General features: G+C 32.9%; 1 protein-coding gene and 1 long non-coding RNA gene across 3 annotated transcripts; both read right to left on the bottom strand.

Moving 5' to 3' along the window:
- Nucleotides 1-223: 223 nt before the first annotated feature.
- LOC149923352 (uncharacterized) lies at nt 224-1798 on the bottom strand. Its single transcript, XM_090161592.1, has one exon. The coding sequence runs from the start codon at nt 1796-1798 to the stop codon at nt 224-226; it is 1575 nt and encodes a 524-aa protein (XP_090017718.1).
- An 8432-nt stretch (nt 1799-10230) lies between these two features.
- On the bottom strand, nt 10231-11256 carry LOC149923353 (uncharacterized). 2 transcript variants are annotated; one of them, XR_016477076.1, is made up of 4 exons: nt 11102-11256; nt 10767-10966; nt 10539-10676; nt 10231-10363 (listed from the first exon to the last, which is right to left on the bottom strand). It is a non-coding gene; the product is annotated as an uncharacterized LOC149923353 (long non-coding RNA). The 2 variants fall into 2 exon arrangements; XR_016477075.1 differs by lacking the exon at nt 10231-10363 and having other exon boundaries at nt 10482-10676.
- Between the last annotated feature and the right edge of the window lie 1135 nt (nt 11257-12391).

Here is a 12391-nt window from a genome sequence, read left to right on the forward strand (position 1 = left end):
CTGAGCCAATAAGTTTACGAGCTTCTATATGAGTGAGCATAGAAAATACAGGATCCCCTTTAACTGGTTGTAATTGCAATAAATCTCCTAATGCCAAAACTGAAACTCCACCAAACGGTTCTTCTTTACCAGTCATCTCACTTAACCTTAGCAAAGCCGAAGATACCATAGAAAACTCATCAATTATTAGTAGCTACAAATGGCCCAGTGTGTTCTGCATTATCTACAAAGTGTCTGGGCCTAATTTGTAATATTTCGCAGTTTTGCCACGTTGAACAGAAAGCATTAACAAGCGATGCAGAGTATTTCCTCCTATGTTATGGGCAGCCAATCCAGTAGGAGCTGCCAAAGCCACGCAAAGTTTATCTTGAAAGTGCGAGCATAAAAATATTCTAAGGGTTTTAATTAGGAAACTTTTCCCAGTTCCTCCATATCCAGTAATAAACATATGCTGTGCTTCATCAGAAGAGTTTGAACTGCAAAAATGACTAGCGATTTTATCAAAGATGCTCCTCTGATCTGTTTCCAAGTATACAAGTGCACAAGATAAGCTGTCAGGAGTTAAAACTAAGTTTTCCTTAAGAGCTATGTTCACTGCACTTTCGACTTCTCCCAACTCTCTTCCCTCAATTGGATTATAAGTGCTAGCTACCACGAAATTATTCTGATTATCAGCTAATGTATCTTTGGTTAAAGCTTCTTGCAGTTCCTTTTCTGCCTCTAAAAAAGCATTTAACTTTTCGTGATACTTCATCATATCCTTTAACCTTGGTAAATTACTCTCAAAAGATTCTTTAAAAGTTTTATGATTCCCTAGTATAGAACTTTCTTCTCTCCAAGGTAAAAATAACATCAACAACCGGTGATAAAAATTTTCAGATTCCAATTCAGATTTATTTGGATCATGATTTGGGTGCTGAACCAGGAACGGTTTAACCCTCATCTTTACAAAACCAGCTCCATTTTTTAGTTCCAGTAATTCTGAAGGTCCTTTTGTAATAGGCTTTGTTGAAACCCGATAGTAGAATCTCGCCCAATCATACAAACAAGTGTCTTCTCGAGTATCAGGGCGATTTGGATATATATCATCGACTAACTGTTTCATGAATATATCTGTGCTATCAGGATCAGTCTCTTTCCGAGATTTCAAATCTTTGTACTGCTTAAGTAATCGCTTTCTATATTCTTTAGGGGAAGTATTAACAAAAACAATGGAATCCGATTTCCCATACAGTTGCTGCTGCGTTAAGCGATCAGCAGCCTCGTAGCTACCAATTTCACGATATGAACTAGCTTTTAAGCCTACTGACCACAAACGGCTGCGTAAATCTTTATTTCCTAAATCATTCCAAAAACTCCCCTTATCTGATTTTACTTTTTTCGTAATATAAGAGGTAATATAGCGTGCAATAGCCATTTTCGAGTCAGATACAAACTGAATGTCCATATTTCCTTTAAAAGCCAAAAGCAACAAAGGGTTGTAATAATTGATGAGCGTTTCGGCTTTCGATCTAGGTAGCAAATAAAGCTTGCTCCTGGATTTTCCTGCAGCTTGTTGCTTAATAGTAGTATCAACTGCGTTAAGAATATCCGTATCAGTAACAACTCTGGGAAACTTGAAACGACAACATGTCATGAATTTATCTGCTTTTTTTTTCTTCCTCAAGCAAGTTGCATTGCATTTGTGCCACTGGTATTTTGATACTAAATCATATAATGTTGGATTTTTATTCTTATCTGGTAAAGCACATGTGACATACTTTTGAATAAAATCCAATACTTCCTTATCTTTTGCCATCCCAATTTTTGGTGCGTCTTTAATCCATAAAACAAATGGATATGAGGTGCACCACGACTCTGATATTCTACCCTCCAGAAATAGTGCAAGTAGAGGTACAATGAGAGTCCTGGAACACGGGGCGGAAATGGAGTTAGGTAGTAAGTGAGGTGGAATTGAGGTGGAATTGAGGTGGAGTGAGGTGGGATAGATAAGATAAGATATTGATAAGGTTCGGCTTGTTTCTCTTTATCTCGCGAGTGTTCGTTAAAATTCCATAGAGCTGGGTGATAGTTCGAGACCAGAGAGATAAGTTTATAAGATAAGAACTTGATATCGCGGGTGTGTATTTACTACGAGATAATTCTAATATATAAGACGCGAGCGCGTCGGGAGAGACAATCATCTGTCAATTTGTTGATATTTGACGCGACCGATTCCCTAAAACAATATGTTAGGTGTTTTCTCCCATGGTGGAGGTGGAATTGAGGTGGAGTGAGGCGGGATTGGGGTGTATGTTAAAACCCGTAGAAAAGCAACATATGTTATTTTGTGGTAGTTTTTTCGATAGATAAGATATTGATAAGGTTCGACTTGTTTCTCTTTATCTCGCGATTTAAATATAGTATGGAGTAAGTTGGGAATGTTATGAAATGATGTAAGTTGTAAAGAGTGATATGTTCTTGTTAACCTAGGTGGGAGATGAGGACCGGGTAAATCCACATACACGTAATGCAATGCAGTTCAAAATGCGTGTACTTAGAATGGAAAGTCTTTTAAGACCAATTTATAATAGATTTCACTACGTTTTGACATTTGTCAATCAAAGAAACCCCAATTGGAAAAGTTTTCAACGATCTCAACTGTTTCACGTTTTTTTGTATAAAAGCCTACTAATTTATGAGAAATGTATCCATTCTCCCCACCATCAGTTGAGATAAGCTCCTGCTGTTACCGTGGAAGTCTACACGAGTGTTACCAATCAAATTATACGGTTTTTGTAATTGAAAACAAAATGTCTTTTAGAATGTTGGAAGTAGTTCTTCGAAAGTTATAGGAAATCGAGATATTTTGAAAACAAAATAATTTAAATGACATTTCTAGATATTATTTCAACGCGTTGAAGTGGTACCAATTAACGACTTGATATTTGCGATCAAGAGAGCTTTTCTAATGTCGTTTCTGGAGATTATTCTAAGGAGTTGAAGTAATTTAAAGAAAATTATTTTAAACTTCTTAAAAATATATTCATTGGAATATTTCCCCACTCGAGTGCGTACAGTTTTTGAGGTTTAAAAAAAGCGTCGGATTTTTGGGGGGTGTAGTAATTTTGAGGATTTTGGACTCGAGATTTCCGAGATTACCGTATTTAAAATATAGTCAAGTTGTTTTTACTTATTTTATACCTATATTTACATATTGGAATTGTTAGATTCACTTTAACAAAACTCTTGTGACGTAGTAGAGAGGAGGGTCTTTCAGACGACCTAAATTTTAGCATTTCTGAACTTTTTATATTAATTATGTTTTATTACTTATAACCATATGAATTCTTAACTAATTAAAAAATTTAATACATAATAATGTAATGTACTAATTTAATTTAATAACTGAAATTATTAGTGGTTTAATAGTTTTTTCATAATTTTTAGCTAGCGTTATATTGGTTTTTGTATTTGTGTGTGTATTGACAATATAATAACCAAAACATGCATATAAACGTAACATTTATTTTACATTAAGTATTTATATACTTTAAACGCATTTGAATCTTCTTTAACTAATCACTCTCTGTATAATTAATTTTATGAAGTAAAAAAATAACCTTATTAATAGTTAGTTAATAAGCTATATAAATATTTATGCTTTATATGCGTTAAGTGATGTGTTTATTTCTATATTAAGCTATTTTAAATACCATTTTTGGCTTAAGTACATACCATAAATATAATATAGCAAATACAATATTAATAACACTTGAAACTTTTAGTATTTTGTATAATAGTTTCCATTGATGGCTATAGATGTCAGCAAAGCATCTATTAAAATAGATTTATCGCTAGTTATAATAGTCTATTTTAAAAATCTTTATTTTATGTAGAATTGAGGTTTGCTTTTAAAACATTACTGTAGTTAAGTTAAAAATATAAACAAAATGCATCTAATTTAATTATTTTTAACTGATTTGAAAACCTTGATACATTTTTATTTTTAAACATTAGTTTTATGTTATATAATTTCAAATACAGGTATTGTTTAAAATACAAATGCATAATTTAATATAGCAATTATAATTCTAATACTTATATTTAATTAAATAGGAAAACTGTATTTCTAAAACCCGATTTTGTAACTCCAAAGGAACTTAAAGAAACTGAAAGAGTTTCACATGGAATTGAGACTAGTGTGTAACAAAAAAGTTACTAGTGTTTAACAAAAAAAAATTCTATTTTTTATATTTTATGTAAGATTTACAGGTTTAGCGTTTTACGATTAGAAATTTATTATCAATGATCGTTATCTAGTTATATAATCTCATTATATGCCATTTCTTATCTTGATAAGTTTACAGATAGAGGTAGCCATTATTACGTTACAATGTGGTTTTGTTATAGAACCAATGACAATAAGCTATAAAATTTGCTTATCTTTGAATAAAAAACCGTCTCTTATTCCCAAGAACTTGTATATTTATCTAGAATGTACTAGCGCTATTAGATATTTTGGATGAAAGGCGATCTAAAATTTATGTTTGTTTACATAATTATTTCATTTAACTACATTTCGGATAGTAACACTGTAGAACAAACATCGATCATAATCGATATCCTTAAACAATCATCAAATTGATAATAATAATTTATTTTTAATGTTTAATTAATCGCTTGTTTTATTTTTATATTACCTTAAGACATTTCTCGTTATTTAATAAATTAATTGTACATTAGTTATCGTTATTTAGTTTTTCGTTGAGCAAAGTTTTGAGTCTATGATTAAATATATCCTAAATAATTTGAAAAATGTTAATCCTTTTTTAAATTGTGCAATTTTATATTAAAAATAATAATTTATGTAAATTCTATGCTCTACTTTTAATGCAACAAAATACAATTCCGATATTCAAATATTTAAAAATACTTAAAAGAACCTTTTGTAAACACGCTTTCTAGTTTTCTGCTCTCTTCCAACTATCTTGCAATATTTTCAATCCAATTATATCTGTTTTTATATCTTTCACTTTATTTCTCAGTACAATTTCTCTTTGACTAGCTTCATCTAACTTAAATTTCCGCTCTTCAATATGCTTTTCCATTTCTTCCAAATGATTTCTTATGTCTTGCACATCTAACCACGTCACATTATACTCTTCCACTATTTTACTCGCTTCTTCAAATGTATAGAAATCCATATGGTTATAAGTAATAAAACATAATTAATATAAAAAGTTCAGAAATGCTAAAATTTAGGTCGTCTGAAAGACCCTTCTCTCTACTACGTCACAAGAGTTTTGTTAAAGTGAATCTAACAATTCCAATATGTAAATATAGGTATAAAATAAGATAAAAACAACTTGACTATATTTTAAATACGGTAATCTCGGAAATCTCGAGTCCAAAATCCTCAAAATTACTACATCCCCCAAAAATCCGACGCTTTTTTTTAAACCTCAAAAACTGTACGCACTCGAGTGGGGAAATATTCCAATGAATATATATTTAAGAAGTTTAAAATAATTTTCTTTAAATTACTTCAACTCCTGGGAATAATCCCTGGAAACGATATTAGAAAAACTCTCTTGATCGCAAATATCAAGTCGTTAATTGTTACCACTTCAACGCGTTGAAATAATATCTAGGAATGTCATTTAAATTATTTTGTTTTCAAAATATCTCGATTTCCTATAACTTTCGAAGAACTACTTCCAATATTCTAAAAGACATTTTGTTTTCAATTACAAAAAACCATATAATTTGATTGGTAACACTCGTGTAGACTTCCACGGTAACAGCAGGAGCTTATCTCAACTGATGGTGGGGAGAATGGATATATTTCTTATAAATTAGTAAAACAGTTGAGATCGTTGAAAACTTTTCCAATTGGAATTTCTTTGATTGACAAATGTCAAAACGTAGTGAAATCTATTATAAATTGGTCTTAAAAGACTTTCCATTCTAAGTACACGCATTTTGAACTGCATTGCATTACGTGTATGTGGATTTACCTGGTCCTCATCTCCCACCTAGGTTAACAAGAACATATCACTCTTTACAACTTACATCATTTCAATACATTCCCAACTTACTCCATACTATATTTAAATCGCGAGATAAAGAGAAACAAGCGGAACCTTATCAATATCTTATCTATCGAAAAAACTACCACAAAATAACATATGTTGCTTTTCTACGGGTTTTAACATACACCCCAATCCCTCCTCACTCCACCTCAATTCCACCTCCACCATGGGAGAAAACACCCAACATATTGTTTTAGGGAATCGGTCGCGTCAAATATCAACAAATTGACAGATGATTGTCTCTCCCGACGCGCTCGCGTCTTATATATCAGAATTATCTCGTAGTAAATACACACCCGCGATATCAAGTTCTTATCTTATAAACTTATCTCTCTGGTCTCGAACTATCACCCAGCTCTATGGAAATTTAACGCCCACTCGCGAGATAAAGATACAAGCCGAACCTTATCAATATCTTATCTTATCTATCGAAAAAACTACGGCAAAATAACATATTTTGCTTTTCTACGGTTTTTAACATACACCCCAATCCCACCTCACTCCACCTCAATCCCACCTAAATTCCGCCTCGCTCCATGTCCACCCCGTGTTCCAGGACTCTCATTGTACCTCTACTAGTGCACCACTTGCCCTAAAACAGGGTTTTCTTTATCCATTATAAGTTTCTTCCAAACAGCTTGAAATCGGTTATGGTAATGTCTTGTAACAGCAACAGGATCGTTATTGCATAATTCAACAACTGGAATTTTTGAAAAATTTTCTTTCAAAGGGTAAAAAGATCGCAAATGATCATGAAGTTCCAACCAGTCGTACTCTGCTGGGTTCAACGTAGCAAACCACGTAGGAGGCCCATACTGAAAACACATACTTTTAACTTCGCCCAAACGTTTATACCAAAATTCTTGGGTACTACGCATACTTTGCAGGTAAGCAAACAAACTAGCTTCTAGTTCTTTGTCTTTACCTTCCATTTGATTAACTAAAAGATTAACAGAAAGAGACTTACTCGCAGTCATACGTAACATAACATTTATGCTATTTGACAACCCTTTGATTTCACTATCATAAAGAAGGTGAAAAAGGTATTGTTCATTTTTAGAAAACCTAATATCTTTGTTTAATATCCTCTGAAGACGAAAATTTGCTTCGGACAACTGAGTAAAAGGTCTTTCCGAGTATTTGCCAAAATCACCAGTGGGGTACAAATCAGGAAAACACCATAAATCAAGTTTTTATTTCCCAAATACTTAATCCACTTTCTTCAATTTTCTTCACTTGGAAAACATCCAAAATTCCCCTTGGATTTTTTCCATTTACAGGATAAATGGAATAGTGTTGAAATAACTCTTTGTGCTCCGATTCAGACAATCTTCTAAGCAATGACTTATTATTAGAAGCAATCTTAAATGTATCCATATCAGAACACACGTAAAAAACTTACTGATAATTACATCTCTGTAAAGTGGATTAATATCTTTTAATTTCAAGACCGCACTTCTCACTAAATTTAAATCCACTAATGACTGCCAAACGGTTTTTCTTTTAGTGGGAAGCCCGTTAACTAGGATCAATAATTCCTGGTCAGCAGGTAAATTTTTGGGAATCATTTCTACATTTTGTGACAAAGGAAGAGGCAAATAAACCGCACTACTTTTAACTGCCCTTGTTAACCCAGAATGATTAACAGCTTTTTTCCCCAAAAGCGTTTGCAAACGAATAATACTTTGGAATACTTTAACTTTCTGAATTAGCATTTTCTCAATAAAATTTAACTGGCTAATTTCATCAGGCACAAGGTCTACTTGTAAGCCATTTAGGAAACACTGAGGTGGAACTTTTCCCAAGATAATATACCGCACACACAAATCACATAAAAGTTTATCTTCAAACATGGAAGGTACTAAAATGTTACATTTACTTTCTGTAATATCACCATCACCAATATCATCCTGTACACTTCGATCAGCATACAAAATAGGAGTCTCACCAAATTGCCAGGCAGCTATTAAAAGCATCAAAGCAGCATTGCCAGTAATTTGCTTCCTTAACATGTGGCCCACTGATTTTAACTTGCTTTTTTTAAACAACTTTTCACTGTCACATGGTGTATCATGAAACTCATACATATATTCAAAACATCGAGTTAACTGACCACCATACTTAGATAACAATTCCATTTCATATAACAAGGGTCTTACGGGCTCAACTACATCACTCTGAGATTTATTGATTACTCTATCAGATATTTTAGTTTCATCCATAACCATATTAAGGAAATCCAAATTTCCAATCCTAATGGCAATGCGAAGTTTCTCATGCAAGTCACACTGAAAATTAATTCTATAGACTATTTTCACTAAGGTACGTAACCAACTATAATGCGGCGCTAATTCTCTAAATGTTCTCATATAACTACGGCATTTCAAGGATTCAATGAAATAAAGTGGATGGCCTTTTCTATTTTGATAAGAACAAAAACATTCATCTATAGATCTAAATAATTCATACCACTGGCTTTCTTTAGATTGAACAATAATCTTGAACATGTCAATAAGCTTTTCAATAGATCTAGGTCTAATATTGCACACAGCGCCACATTGCCAATAGCTTCCTTTTTCCATGCTTTTTCTCAATGTTCATCATTTTTATTCACATACTTGTTTGGATTTTCAATATGTGGAAGAAGATTCATAACTCGACCCCCGCTGTCAACTACAAATGGAGTGCCATCAGAAATTTCCGGGTATAAATGGTAAGAGGTTTCCCAAAAATAGGACTCATTCCAAGAATTATGATATTTTCCACCACCCAAACTATCTACCAAATTCTCTGCACTTAAATTAGCAGGAAAATTTTCAATGAATTTCTTACACATACAAACAAATTGTTTGGCCAAAGATATTAACCTTTTAAAAATATCATTTTAAAATGAAAAGCTTTTCTAGATATCAAAAGGCATTTATTTTAAATTCCATAAACCCATCTTTACGTCTTGAAACAAATTGTGATGAACCAAACCTCTTCCAGTCTTCCTTAACAATTTTTCAACTAACATAGTTTGCATTATTTTAAATTTTAGTGGTGTCTTTTTTTTGTAACTTATATTTTTTTGTTTAATACGACTAGGATTTCTTTTTTTATAATTTTCCTGCAATTCAACATATTTAGATAAATTCTTCTTGAGATATTTTTCTTTTTTGGTAAAAGTCTCATATACATGAGAATTACAACTACGTTTAAAATGGCCACTACTTAGGGCCCGTTCCAGAGACGTTTTCAAAAGTCTCGTTTAAAAACAAGACTCGCGATTTAACGAAACCGATTTACCGAGACCTAGACTAGAGTTATAAAAACGCGTTCCAGAGTCATTTTAATAAGACTTCGTAAACTCCCGCTCTCGTTATTTCGCCTTTTTTTTAATAAGCTCCGCCCCCGTCCGGAGCCAATAAAAACGCCGGAAAATATCGGCGGTAAGCGGGTCACTTCAATCGCTCAGTTAAGCCTTAGCGTTGTCTGTGATTTCTTTCTTGTAAACAGTGGCAATTTTCCACTTTCGAGTTTCAACTACGTAATCTCGGCTATTTATCAGTTATTTTATTATATTTATTAAATTTTATTTATAAATTTACAATTTTTGGTGGTTATTTACATTTGTTTTTATATAATATTTGCATTTATTTATTTAAAAATGGGGTTAGCAAAGAAGCAGAGCTAAGGGCGAAGTTTAACTCAGGTTGAATGAAAGGCAAAAGGAAGTAATTGTTGCTGGGCTTGAAGCTAGAATGGGATTGGTCAACGAAGTTATGGCAGTAGTGAAAGCCTACAAAAACATAGTAAAAGCGTGGAAAGAGATGGCAAAAGAAGTGTCAGCCGTTGGTAAGGGGACAAAAAGAACTCTCTTACAAATTAGAACAAAATGGTCTTTCTTAAAAAACATCGTAAAGACACTGGCCCAAGATATCATAATGATCAGAAAATCAACTGGAGATTAGCTGACACCACTTGAGAATAGAGTGGTGAAACTAATTGGCGAAACTATGATTCGTGGTATAGCAGGTGTTGAAAATCGCATTGGTAGTACAGCAATGAAGAAACAAGTACATTAAACTCTACTTTATTTACTTTAAATATAAAATTTTAATTGTTAAATATACATTACAATTTGAAACAATATAAATAAAGCCCCGTAACTTCTACGCGCTAGCAGTTTCACATACCACCAGCGAGAATGAGTGGTTTTTTTATTGGTACGCCAAGTACGGGGCGTTTTCACATTACTCCTATGAGTACTCCACCAAGCGAGGTCGGTAATGGTCCCCTTAATTTGGCTGCAAAGAGACGTGGTAAAATATTTATATTAAGTAGAGGATATCATTATTTAATTGAAAATTAATTAGGATTTCCATATTGATGACAAAACAACGGCAACAAAGATTGACAATGCAAGATATTGTCAATAAAATGGGTTTATTTAGAAACGCTCAGTTTAGATGTATTACTTACTAGCAGATATAGCTCAGTTACATTTTTTAAATAGACGCAAGGGCTGAAAACCCACTTCCAAATCCGCCTAGGCCAACGGTAAAGGAAAAATCCAAAAGTGTTTTATGTATTGTTAACGTTGCTCTTTTCCTACATTCTCTGAAAAATAGATTGACATTAATTAAGATATACGTAATAATTTGGTATACCTGTTAAAGGTGACAAAAGAAGCTATAAAAAACATCATACCTGTGCCCTCCGAACCTATTGCTGCTAGCAGTGCTGAAACATTAGACCACGTTGCTCTGTCTGTAGTAAATAATCAAGAACGATTGAATGGGTTTTAGGAAATTATTCTAAACGAAATGCGTAATTTTCTCTCTCCTTTTCCAGTCATTTGTACAATACCAATAAAATTCTGGTTACCATACTCAACTCTTTTGTTCGGGCTGAAAAGGAAATTGAAAATTTTATTTCAGTGACCTCGCCTAATGAACGAATAATTAATAACCCTGAAACATAATTACATTTACCAGCAGTATGTCTACTACTTTTAAATTAATTTAATGAATATTACTTATTACCTTTTCTCTAGCTTTCAGATGTAACACTTCCCACGACAATGAAACTTATTTCTTTATTGTTGTCAGCTGACCCATCGTCCAACGGAGCTGTCTCCATCTTCAAGCAGGTTTTTTCACTTAATATCAGTTTGGCGGTAGATTTGAATTTCATTTGGATATTTTTCAAAGGTGGTTATCACCTTCCGGTAATTTTTTACCCATAAAAGTAGTTAGGGGCCCAATAAACATTTCATTCAGTATATTAGGCAGTTTTTATCATTGGGTATCAGGTCAAAAGGGAGATGTGTTCCCCATTCTCTTTAAATGATAGCTACAATAATAAATAAATACTTCTATTTTATTAATTGAAATACTTTTTATTTATATAATGTGTACAAAAAATAATTTGACTGATGTTGTGAATGATTCGACAAACACTCAACTTGACAGTTTTGTGTCGATAACAATTTTCCGTCTTAACAAAACAAATACAGCAGATGATTATGATGATCTATAATAAGATTATTTTATAATACAATTGCTCCCAGAGTCACATTTTAAATATATCAAAACGAAAAGATCTTTTTTTCTTCTTTTCGTTTTGATATTAAATAAAAATAATGATAAACGAATTCTTACCTGCGTAGCAAAATCTAATCTATGGGGTGTCTTCAATTCGGGCCTTGGCCATTCCCATTCGTAGCTCAATAAACGCGGTTTCAGGTAAATGTTTGATTGGTAGTGCCAAAAATCCTTTTTTTATTCAATTCATAGTATTGGGTCACTCGCGATACATTATTTTCAGCGGGACATCTGTTTCAATATTGTTTACACCTTGTTTTATCATGTTAGCTCGAAGAAACTCCGCCGCCATTTTTTCACTATTTTCGCCTCCGAACGCGTAAACGAGAGCTCCGGAGCTCTCGTCTAGCTCTCGTTGAAAAACAAAACTTTTTGTCTCGTTCAAATGTCTCTGGAACGCGTTTTTGAAAAAGTTTCGTTAATTAACAAGACACGCCCCCTTTTTCGTTAGTTAACGAGAATTTTTCGTCTCTGGAACGGGCCCTTAGACTCAAACCTGTGAATTTCCGTTTTTTGGATACACAATTTGAATCTATAAATTCACATTCAATGTTTTTCTTTTTCAATGTAACATTAAAATTTTCACTTGCTTCATAAATATTATTATATGACAAGTATTCAAAAGAATGCCTATTTGTTTCACCACCACAAAGTCTATTAATTGAAAGTTCATCATTAGCATTGTTTATTAAATTACTAAAACGTTTGTCCAGACCACCAGAAGGACCA

This window comes from Leiobunum rupestre, chromosome 10, assembly GCF_980474605.1.
Source record: "Leiobunum rupestre chromosome 10, qqLeiRupe1.1.hap1, whole genome shotgun sequence".
Classification (NCBI taxonomy): domain Eukaryota; kingdom Metazoa; phylum Arthropoda; class Arachnida; order Opiliones; family Sclerosomatidae; genus Leiobunum; species Leiobunum rupestre.

What these genes read in the sequence shown, in the direction of transcription:
- LOC149923352 (XM_090161592.1), bottom strand. Translation starts at nt 1,798, where the DNA reads ATGGCAAAAGATAAGGAAGTATTGGATTTTATTCAAAAGTATGTCACA.